Here is a 12,366-nt window from a genome sequence, read left to right as displayed (position 1 = left end):
TCACAATTTTCATTACAAACTCAGCAGTTGTGTTATAGAGACTCAGCATGAGCATAACCCCACCCACAGTATTTTAAGGAATGGACAGATGAGTAAATTGTGTTTCCTGGGGGGGAAACTGGGTGGAAGAAGTTGCACATTTGGTGAGAGGCAAGATCAACCAATTCAAGAGGTTATGTTCTCATCTTGACCATTGAACTTGACATGTGACCTGGGGCAAATCGCTTTATGTCTCCCTTCTTCCTCCCACCTTATCTAGTTAGGTTGGCAAGCTGTTTGAGGCAAAGACTGGCTCTTACAGTTTTCATATACAACACCTAGCAAAACAGAGCTCCAACCTTGTTGCTGCCATAACAGTTCTGCATGCAAACTGGCAGAAAAGTGGGCAGCTCTCAGGCTGGGTTGAGGTAAAGTCAGATATGCACTTATTTATTGCTGCATGAAGCTTTATTACAATTATGTTGCTTTTGCTTCTTATACAGACAGGGGTCATATAGTTTCACACAGACCAATCATCTCAAGGACTCAGCCTTCCTTTCATAGCTGCGTTGATGCCCTCTCATTTGTCTGCCTGGCACACCTCCGTTCTGGCCTTGCAACAAATGGAGTTGCTTGTGTGGGTTTTGGTGCCACATCCATTTTTTGGTGGAAGTCGCCTTCATTCACAATGTCTCAGGGCAACGGCTTCACTACGGATTTGAATTCAAACATGGTCTGAATGTTTCAGCAACAGCTACAGGAATGTGATAGCCAACTGCAGCTTTTTAACACTTCATCGTTCATTTTTTTTCTGGGCTTAGCATTTGTATGATTTGCTCCAATGTCTCTATTGTGCTTTCGTATTAGTGAGAAGTGTCGAGCCTTTCAAAGAAGCCTGCTCACCTGCCCCTTATCCCTGGGACTATGGGAGCAAGCTCACCCCCACCCCTACCACTTTTATCCCTGAGGCTATGGTGTTAAGATGCCTGCCTCATTCACCCCTGAGGCTCTTTCCCCCCGCATTGATTTGTGAGGTTGAGACAATATGTTGATGTCCATCTCTGAGGCCAGAGGGCCTGCCACCAATAATATTATTACATAAGATAAGTGCTGTCACGAATTGGTTAGCACACGTGTGTGTGTCTCTGTGTATCACTCCCCTCTACTGGATGAAAGAAGAACTGCTCAACTAAGTGCCATAGGCCCGGTGCTACTCTCTGCTAAAGGAGATTTTCCTCTACCTCTATTGATAGAGCCCATGCTGTTGAATAATGAGACCTAGTTCTGTCCCTGCTCTGCTCTGTGGTCTCTAGGAAGTACATGGTAACAGCAATGTGGAGATGCATTTCTATACTTCAACGCTTCTAAATGCAAAACAACACAGAAAGGCGAGTGCAAAAGGTTACAAAGCCAGCCACATTTTTAGTTTCCAGACCATTGAAACTACACTGAAAAACGCGAGTTGCGCTATGCACGAATCACTAGCGGACTGTTATACTGTGACAATGAGAATTTGAGAGACTGAAAAAGAAAAAGCTAAGAAATGTTCTTCAGCCTAGGACCAAGACTGAGTGAGCCAAGGCACTTAAGGAAACAGGAGAGCTGGTATAAAGAATGCACCTTAGGGGAAGGAAATGAAGAGAAGATTTGTGTTTAGCTTATGTGAGAGGTGTTGTGGGTTATCTTGTAAGGGGGCAATTTCTGGCTGCACTGAAGTCAAATGCAAAACTCTCACTGACTTAAAACCCCCTTAATATTCATTCAAAACCAGCATTTGAAAATTGCCGGTGTTCCCTTCCCCTTGCTTTCCAGGAAGAACAACTTTTTACCTATGACCACTGCACTTGCTTCCTGGAAAGAACTGCCTCATTGGCCTCAGGTCAAAGGTTTTTACAGCCAAGGAACATGAAAAATTGGAAACAATTACTATTTCAGATTATCTATGCATCTCATTAGAGATATAGATAAAGGACAATATTTGCCAGGGTGAGTCCCTAAAGTCATGCCCCTATGCCTACATGGTGGTATCTAAACATAAGAGGTCTGATCTTCAGAAGTGATAGGCACCAACAAATGCTACCAAAGTCAGTGGGAGCTACATGTGGACAGCACTAATAAAAATTAGGTCACTTTTATTTGGGAGCCTAATGCCAAATCCTCACCATGTTATATTGGTACGAATATTAATGATTGATAGAAATGTTCTGAAACATTGGTAATATATTTGTGATCTATGCACTGATCAATTATATTCTGTTTTCCCATGAAGGAGATTTGAATGGTTACATCCTTTCCAGCCTCTTCCAAAGACAAACTCTGAGGTGGTCTAGCATCTCTAAGTGTTTGTACTTAAATACAATTAATTCATACAGTTTCAGGACAGAAGGGAACATTAGATCCTCCAGTCTAACCTGCACCTCAGAAGCCATTAATTTTCACCCAGTTACCTGACTGAGCATTAAAACACTTTCAGTTTAAGACGTGCAGGCCTTCCTTAAAACCCATACCTGTTGGTTGGGTTTGCATGAAATCCCAGGGGAATTTTCCCGGCACTAGTCCTTGCTGAGCATCCATGTAACCTTACTGATCTTTCTCCCATCCTGCCTCCAGTTTATTGTCATTTTCTCTTTGCTACTTCATGCCTAATATGCTTTGCAAACTCCCCATGATAGGGGCCAAAGGAGGCCACATCTATCTTTAAATTGTAATACAAAAACTTTTCAAAAACTCCCACATGACTCAGGAATCAAGTTCATTTTCAAAAGTGACTTGAGGAGCTTTTAGAAAGGAACTTGAAGTTTTTTTAAACTATATACTTGCACTCTTAAATGTCCAAGTGCCTTCTTAAAATGGGACTTAGGTTCATAACTCACCTGGGCAAAAGCTTGGCAGTGTTCTGCACACCTTCAGCGACTGGCAGAAGTGACTAACAATAGCATTATTGCAGTTGCACACGCAACTAGTTTTTCAGATACCTAAATGTTCATTCTGGAGTGCAGCTGAGTGCCTGTGTGAGGCCTGAATGTTCTGGTTTGAACACTCAGAAAAGTAGCCATTTTCCACAGCTAAGCTAGCTGTGCACGGAAAGGAATTGCTCTCATCTCTGGACAAGAATCACAGGGATGTCATTTGCTACTGTCTCCTGCTCCTGGGAAGGTTCTCCTCTCAGCCTAAGAAGTCCTGACCACTTGGCTGACTCATTATTAGGTCTGAAATATGAATTTCATTTCCAGCTGGGCTCAATGCTTGCTGTTCAACATACATATTTGGTCACATCTGCTAAAATAGTTATCTAAATTCACAAACATGGGAGGGGAAAAAAAAAACAGGAAAAGGAAATAACCTAATAATCATACAGGTAGTCTAAAACAGAAACTTAGCAGAGTGTCATTGCCAGAACTTAAATTCAAGGAGCTCTACATTATTTTCCTGACTCCTAGAAAACCAGCTGGGACTTACTTGCACAGTTGTGCCAAATGTCTCAAAACCCTGTTGTGATGAATATTTTAGCACGCTACCGGAATATCAAACTCATTGGTTTAAAACAAACAACTTGGGTTCTCTAAACCCTGGTGCAGCTTTTGTTGCATGGAGGAGAAGCAATAGAATTAGCCATTTTGTAGCACACACGATATAATGCAAGTCACTTAATACCTAAAATTATCTTTAAACTTGTTAGTATTCACACTTTAAGTATTGACTTATACTACCAGAAAAACAATGCTGAACCTGGATATATAACATCATTCCACTAGTGTCAAACAGGAATAAGTGGCCAACATACAGAGTCCTCCACTACTGTAACTTACTTGAATCATATATGAAATTATCCTGGGAAAAGTCAGGGTGAAAGTGCACTGGTATAAGTTAAACTGGTATAAACGTCATTTGTTCACAACTTACCATGAGGTACCAATTTGTTCATGGCAAATCCACTCTTCTATCACCAAATGGTGAAGCATTGTAATAGTATCTACTGTATGCAGATACTGAAGTATCTACTCCAGGATAGCTGCATTTCTGTTCACTCTAGATCCTGGTGTAATTTAAACTGATATCCAAAATTGTTATAAATTACTCTGGTATACATGCGTCTCAGTCCAGGTCCTCTGAAGTCTCAGCACCCAGTCAGGGTATTGTACAGGTATATCTAGGTTCAGTTACAGCATGACAGATGTTGCAGTAAGTGGAAGGGAAGAGGTTTAAACTGGTTCCATACTTATAAAAATAGATCTCCCAGTGAATCTTGTGATATTTAAAATAGAGGTATTTAATTTTGTTTTCCTTTGAATAGATCCAGCTTTGAACTATTTTTGATATATCCAGGCTAATATATATATTGCATTGTGGGGATAAAAGCTATACTGGGTGTTTTTATTTGTCTTCTCTATACGTGAACTCTGGTAGAGAAAAGAAGATTTTAGTTCAGGGTATCTGACTAACTATAAAGTTAGTTTTTACATGGACCATGTACGAGACATTGATGAAGGAAAGTCTCTAGACTGAGGGGAATATTGGTCTCATTATGTATCAGAGTTCCTAGATTCTTAGGATTTCTGTACCAATCACGGCGAATTTGTGCTGTACTTCATTTCTGCATGAGGAAATCCAGCATGGGTTCTTTATTTTACTCATGTTTGTGTGTCAGGCACTCAGGCCACAGAAAACAGATTGATACCAATAGCTTCTCTTTGAGAAGGAACTTGATCAACTCTGAGATTGTTCCCTAAACTAACACTCAGGTAGTGTCATTAGTTATCACAAACTTTTACACTTCAGAAAGCAATAATTATGTTGGATGAATAGGGCCTGTATGGATCAATGCTAATGATTATTTAGAAAATAAATCATAATTTTAATTAATTTAAACTCTTTGTTTATAGTTTCTAACTGACCTTCACTTCTTTTTCCTTGGTGCTTATACTCAGTTCAGCCTCTTTTTTAAGACGCAGAAGTGGATTTTTGAGCTGATATACTAAGATGTAAAATTTAGAAGTACAAACTTGATTGTCTTATGACAGAGTTTCTAAAAAATTTGGTCCCTGTGACAGAAGTAGGTTGGACTTGATGTCCCAGGAGCTCCCTTCCAATTTAATGCTCTAGGTTTCCTTGTAAGCATTCATGGTTTCAACTGTTGCTTAAATTTACCATTTTGATTTTTTTTGCCTTTCCTCTTGTCTTCTATTTAAAGTATCTGCAATAGTTTATTTGAGGTCACATTTCAAAAGTTCCTAGGTAACTAAGGAGCTCTCAAATATTACTTAGGATTCATCTAATTGTCCTTTTTAAACTTGCTTTTTCAATCATTTAATTCTGATTATCTCCTGTGTGGAGGACCACTGCATCAATTAATACAACCATCAGCCCCCAAATAAGATTTTATTGAGGACTTATGCTGTTGATCCGTCTTAGCTTGGCTTTTGGTGCAGGGGTGACTCATTCAATAGTAGTTTTTCAGGTAGCTTATATTCAAGTCAAATATATTTTGGGAATTCAGGCATTTATACACTTGCTTCGGGGTGGGGGGGTGCAGGGTGTTTTAATTAGAGCAGCTCTCAGACAGACACTCTAATTAAAATACTGCAGCATCACATGTATTCAGCATCCTGCATTTCAAAATGACCATGGGGGCCTTTTAACTAAAGCTCATTCAATGACTTTTGGTTAAAGAGTGCCTGCTACCATTTTAAAATGTGGGATGCTGAATACACATGACACTGCAGCACACTGGAGCATTTTAATTAGAAAGCTGCAGCAGACTCAATCAAATTAGAACACATCAGAGCATGTGTATAGGCACCCCATGGTTTTAACTAGTAGAGCCTCCTAGAGAAAAAGAAATCTCAGATATTTTAGGCAAAGGTGTCCCGTAGTTCAATAAAAAGAGCCTGTATATTTTACATTCTGTTAGGAAGATCACTGTTACCTGTCTGTGCAGCCAGCCTTCGCTTTCATCTTCGTGTTTCTAAAATGAAATGACATAATTAGATAACAGTTTGCATGTGTTTCATTTTGCTCATCAGTGCAGAAAGCAGTTTGACTGAGTCAGAACGGTTGTGAACAAGCACTGAGAAACTGTTCAAGCGTGCTGTTCAGGAATATAATCCAGGGCCTGTTCTTCTATTGTTGCTTTCTAATAAACAAGCAAAGTCTCATATAGGAAGACATGCTATTCATATGGACAAAAAGGAAATTCAAAAGACACATGGCTCCTTGAAGTAAGACAGTAATTTACTTGTTATTGCACTATTCCCAGGATCTTCATATAGACCTTGCATGCACAAAGGGTTTGCACTGCATAAGCTTATAAACAGATATAGTTACATAGAAAGATCCCCCTGAATGTGCAGAGAGAAGGGATGCTGATGAAGCACAAAAGCTTATGCTATACATCTCTGATTTAGCTAGACTATGAGGTACAAATCTACCCTGCCTTCCCCCGAATGAAGATGAGTTTTGCTACTTTAGAACGTTATCTATGTATCTGTACTGAAATCATCTATATTACAATGCAGGTATTTCTGGTGGCATAACTGAATCTACACTGGGGGAAACTTCCCTGAATCAGTCCAAAATATGTGTTTGGACTCTGATGTACATTAACTCAGGTGGTAAAAGGACTCTCAAGTTAAAAACAGCACTGTTAGATGTGTGTGTGTGTGTGTGTTTCTATCTACATTAATATACCATAAGCACATAAACAGGCACAAACAATGTGGAAGGCCAGACCGAGACTGGCTTTCTATAGATCCACTAGGAGCGCAGAACCCCTCCCTTGCTCAGTAAATTCAGATATGGTATGTTACTATGTCCTGAAGCAAATGTGTGTCTACCTAAAGCAATGTACAAATCTGTATACAGTCTGACACACTTTCTAATAAAATGGTTTAAATATTTTCTCCCAGTGCAGATCACAAATATTAAAGGTAAGTACTTTTAAATGGCTCTGAAGTGTATTTCTTACCTTTGTACAGACTCCAGTGGTGGCATCACAGAGGGTCAAGATAGAGACGTTCTGAGCCCTGTTTAACCAGTTTACTGCCACTTTGGTACTCGTTGCCCATTTCACCATGGTTATGTAGTAGTCCCTGAAAACATGTAAACATACATAGAGCGCTATCACTCTGTAGGACTAGACCAGCAACATGCAGTCCAGAGATGCTAATGCTACAATATTTTGCCACTTAACCAACTGATGAGTTTGTTGATCCTAGTATGAACAGGAAGGGAAGGAAAAATCTCTAAGTCTCAATGTTTCTCTGGTTAGTTATATATGCATTGGAAGATGATATATTTTAGGGCTCTACGTGTAAGTTCCAAATTTCTACTCTAGTTGCCAGCTGAGTGGGTAACTACTAAAGAGCAATAGGACTACAAAAGGATGCATGGAAAGTGTATGAAGTTACAAATCTACGTACATGCAAAGACAAAAAAACAAAAAAAAAGGCAAAATAGTTTGATGAATCTGACTCAAGATGTCCGGCTCAGCTAAAGAATGTAAAAATCAAACTACTGTATTTTACCATGTATAACATGCCCCAAAATATAATATGCATCTTGATTTTCAAAAGCAGAAAGAAGGTGTGTGTGTGTGTGGGGGGGGAATAAAAGGTTTTTTTCAGAGTTATAATTGTATAAAGCAGGGACAGAGCCTAATCTTCACATGACCTACCCTGCTTTTCTTGCTTAACTGAAGCTGAAACCAAGCTGTTGGGTAGAGCTTTGAAAAGAACTAAAGTGTGTCCAAGGCTGTGAAATGGGAGAAGAGAAACCAGGAGTAGCTTGCAGAGAGCAAAATTGTCCTTAGAAAGGTTAGCTTGATTAATGGAACATCACGAGCATGAAAAATAATCGTTAACACCTCTGGAGTAAAGAACAATGAGTCAGTAAAGGAATAGACTTCCTCAACTCCTGAAGAGCAATTCAACACCTCCTACACTGTGCTACACTGTGGATCAGGAATCAAAGCACGGTGCTTCTACCCCAGGCAAAAAACCCGACTTTCTTCATTTATTGCATGCACCACAAATTTATGGAGCTGATTTTGGGGGAAACGGTGAATGTTGTATGTGAAATATATGGTAACCTCCCATTTGAATGTATGACTTGGGTTACAGAACAACAGAGCCTCCTCAGCAGTGGAGACCTGCTCATACAGAACTAGTGTTATGCAGCGTTTAATACCACAAACATTAGTAGAAAGTAGTCAATGAAGCTGTGTAAGAATGAATCGGCCAAAAATAAGAATAAGGTTCCAAATCCCTTTGTCATCATCATCACTCCAGTATTTACTGGAACCATATTGGGCCCCATTCTTCTAGGCTGAACAACCGTATAATACATAATAGACTTTGTCCTAAAGAATTTGTAAAAGACAAAGTGAAGCAACTGGGGATACAAATAAATAGGCTAAGAGGGAAGAGATGGGATAACATCCAAATATAATAGGAGGTGCAAACTCTCCACGAGTCAGGGGTGGTACTGGGAGATTTCCACCTTCAGTCATGGATCTGCAAAAATCTACAGCTGCATCTAAAATGTAGAGCTGTCATTGAACTGACTGATGGGCCAAAGGCATCCCTAAATTATAATACAGTGACTTTTCATGGTGCACAGTCTATAAAACATTTAGTAGTTCATTTGTTTGATATAAAATATGTATAAGGAGTTGTTGCTCTCATTGGGATTAGTGTGCTGTATCACTAGAGAGCATTCTGTCTTCTGGCAAGGATTTCTGTGTGTACTGAACAAAAAGGGCAAAAGCAACAAAGATCTATTTTCCTAGCAAAACAACATGTTGGAAACCAATTTAGCAATATTTGGCACATAAATTTGCTGGAAAAAATAAGAAAAGTGTTTAGCTTCTGCATGGACAGCACTGAAGAACAGGAACAGGGAGCCTTTGGGTAACAGTATCTTGAAAAGTCAGCACTTGAAATCAAGCGTGATTTTACTTGAGATCAGCAATAGCATGTTTCCTAGGAGGTAAAATACAGCTGCATTAAAAAAAAAGGGGGAAACAAATTTTGTGAATTTAGGGCAAATTGTTGCTGGCAACATTTTTTGAATAGAGTTTAGAGGACACATATTAAAATTTGAAATGACTCACGGTGACTAGCAGGCAGCAACTTCAGATCTTGGTATCATTTCCCCTTCCAAACATCAGAGAAGGAAGTGGAACCCAAGTGGGCAAAAGATGTGAGGCACCCCACTAGCTTCTCCAGCTGTATTTGTAAATGTACGTGTGCAATGACCTTGCCTAAAGGGATATAGGTGCCTACTAGCATGGGTTTGGATCACAACAGAATTTGGGCAGGAGTGAGATGCCCAGACAGCTGGTTGAGATTGCATCTGAACATGCCCAAATGTGTAGGGATCATTTCAAGCTGAAATAGAAATACCTAACAAATCTAGGCACCTAAGTGGTTTGGGGGCCTTTAAGTGGGGTTGATTTGGATCACTTTTTTTTCCGTAATCACAGAATCATAGAAAATTAGAGTTGGAAGGGACCTCAGGAGGTCACATCTACTCCAAACTTCTGCTCAAGGCAAGACCATCCCAAACTAGATCATCCCAGCCAAAGCTTTGTCTAGTCGGGTCTTAAAAACCTCCAACGATGGAGATTCCACCACCTCTCTGGGTAATCTGTCCCAGGTACTTACTACCCTCCCAGTGAGAAAGTATTTTCCTAATGTCTAACCTAAATTTCCCTTGCTGCAACTTGTTCCATCATCAGCCATCACTGAAAATAGTTTAGCTCCATCCTCTTTGAAACTACCCTTCAGGTAGTTAAATGCCACTATTAAATCCCCCATCATTCTTCTCTTCTCCAGACTAAATAAGCTCAGTTCCTCAGCTTCTCCTCATTAGTCATATTTCTTTAACCATTTTTATTGCCCTCTGCTGGACTCTCTCCAATTTGTCTACATCCTTTTTGTAGGGGGGGTGGGACAGAGGGGGCAAAACTGAACACAGTATTGCAGACATGGCCTCAGCAGTGCTGAATTGAGAGGAATCATCACTTCCCTCAATCTGCTGGCAACACTCCTACCAATGCAGCCCAGTGTGTCATTAGCCTTCTTGGTAATAAAGGCACGCTGTTGACTCATATTCAGCTTATTATCTATTGTAACCCCAGGTCCTTTTCTGCAGAGCTACTGCTTAGCAAGTCGGTCCCCAGCCTGTATCAGTACATGGGATTGTTCTGTCCTAAGTGCAGGACTTTTCACTTGTCCTTGTTGAACATCATGTGATTTCTTTTGGTGCAATCCTCCAATTTGTCTAGGTCTCCCTGAATCCTACCTCTACCCCCAGCATATCTACTACTCCCCACAGCTTAGTGTCATCTGCATATTTGCTAAGGGTACACTCCATCCCATCTTTCAGGTTGTTAATGAAGATACTGAACAAAACCAATCCGAAGACTGACCCCTGGGGCACTCCACTTGATACCAGCTGCCAACTAGACATCAAGTAATTGATTACTACCCTTTGAGCCCAACAATCCAGCCAGTTTCCTATCCACCTTACAGTCCATTCATCCAGCCTGTACTTCCTTAGCTTGTTTGCAAGAATGCTGTGAGAAACCATATAAAAAACCTTGCTAAAATTATGGTATATTTTGTCCACTGCTCTTCCAACATCCACAGAGCCAGTCATCTTATCATAAAAGGCAATCAGGTTGGTCAGGCATGGCTTGTCCTTGGTGAATCCAATCACCTTCTTCTCCAAATGCTCACAAATGGATTCTTTGAGGATCTGTTCCATGATTTTTCCAGGGACTGAGGTGAGACTGACTCGTTTGCAATTCCCTGGATCCTCCATCTTCCCTTCTTCATGATGGGCATTATATTTGCCCTTTTCCAGTCCTCCAGAACCTGATTGCGATGAGCTTTATTGGGATGTTCATTGGGAAGGTTTGTTCCTGCATCCTCTGTAAGACTTCTTTAAAATACAACCAGCTCTCCTGGACATGCAGGGATGTAAATTCCATCTAAGTCTCATTAGGCAGCCTAGTATCTGGCCTCAGTAACATATCCAGAAATATGGTGAATCTGGAATCGGGGTCCTGGAAATCATAGGTTATCAGCCAAGGCACTAAGCCATACTACTTCTCTCTGAGTAGGCAAGTTGTAAAATGAGACTTCTGCATAATATGGAAAATCCTCATTTATCCAGGTACCCAGTCTCCTTTGTGAAGTTGTGTGGTTTGCTCATCTGTTGTACCCTGTAATAATCCTAGATGATGAACTCATTGAGAGAGAGGTACTGGTAGTACAGCCTGGAGCATGAGACACCAATTCTTCACTGTAATACAGATGAGGAGTGATAAAAACTATCATAATTCCTATTTGTTTTCACAGGAAATTGTCCTGAAAGAGTCAAAAGTTTGGCAGGATTTATTTGAGCTACTGAAGGAGGTCAGGCTGCCTCATGTCATAAATCATCAACAACAGTTTCATCCTGAGACTTTATTTTCATCACAAGACATTTCCCATCTAAGAACCACATGGATGGCTTGGAGTCAGCAACTTAAAACCAAACTGTGCAGGCATCGTAATAATAGGGAATGGCACTGGCGATTCATAGGGGATGCATGGGGGTGCACGGGCACCCCCTGAGATTAGCGGGGCACCCCCCAAGATTGGCTGCTGCCGACACTGCCAGCAGCATCTGCAGGTGGTCACCGATTGTGGCAGGGGCTCTTGAATTAAAGCTTGTTTGATAAGCTTTAGTTCAAGTGCTCCCATCACCATTTTTAAGTGTGGGGATGCTGATACAGGAGACGTGGTGGTGCTTCAATTACAGCAGCTTGTGGACCCACTCTAATTAAAGCACACCCCTGGAGCATGTGTAAAAGTGCCTGTAATGCCTCAGTAGGAGTGGATATCAGGCCTGGGTAAGAGGCTGGCTCATGGCCCTGTGTGTACTGTGTACAGCCCAATAGAGCAGGCTATTTGCTACTTAATTGTTTTTTTAATTAAAAGATGCCTGGTGCTCAGAAACAAAGGGTTTTCATTAGGGTTACAGTTTGCTGCTTTTTTGACAAGCACATGAAATTGAAAATCAGAGGGTTTTTCTACTGTTTTTCTGCAAAAATGTATATTTTGGGGTAAGTACATCCTGTTTTCAGCTTATGCAAATAGAAAGATTTTACTAAAAAATGGTACTTTTACCAGAAACGGATTTCCAAAATAACATTTCTTTTATCTTCTTAATCGTTGTTTTTACTGAAATATTTTTTGCATGGGAATTTTAGAAACAAATTCAAAATTTCCTATGGAAAAAAGCAGGAAAAACTATTTTCTAGCTCTTCTAGTTGCACAAAAGATTGTTTTAAGGGAACTTCAGCATATCAGGAAGAGCTGTGACATCATCCTCCTGAAC

The 12,366-nt window shown here is 40.4% G+C and overlaps 1 protein-coding gene across 4 annotated transcripts in view; it reads right to left on the bottom strand.

Annotated features, from left to right (window-relative positions):
• DPP6 (dipeptidyl peptidase like 6) overlaps window positions 1–12,366 on the bottom strand; it is a 731,733-nt gene that overhangs the window by 64,181 nt on the left and 655,186 nt on the right. For all 4 annotated transcript variants that reach the window (XM_019530500.1, XM_019530482.1, XM_019530507.1 and 1 more), the window contains exons 11-12: window positions 6,944–7,067; window positions 5,906–5,944 (exon numbers count right to left, since the gene is read on the bottom strand). In XM_019530500.1, coding sequence (XP_019386045.1) covers window positions 5,906–5,944; window positions 6,944–7,067 — 163 coding nt within the window. The remainder of the gene's footprint in view (window positions 1–5,905; window positions 5,945–6,943; window positions 7,068–12,366) is intronic.

The sequence above is a fragment of the Crocodylus porosus genome, unplaced genomic scaffold, assembly GCF_001723895.1.
Source record: "Crocodylus porosus isolate Cpor-Errol unplaced genomic scaffold, CroPor_comp1, whole genome shotgun sequence".
In the NCBI taxonomy this organism is placed as follows: Eukaryota; Metazoa; Chordata; order Crocodylia; family Crocodylidae; genus Crocodylus; species Crocodylus porosus.
Note: the sequence above shows the minus strand (reverse complement) of the source record. Positions and strands in the feature narration are given on the sequence as shown.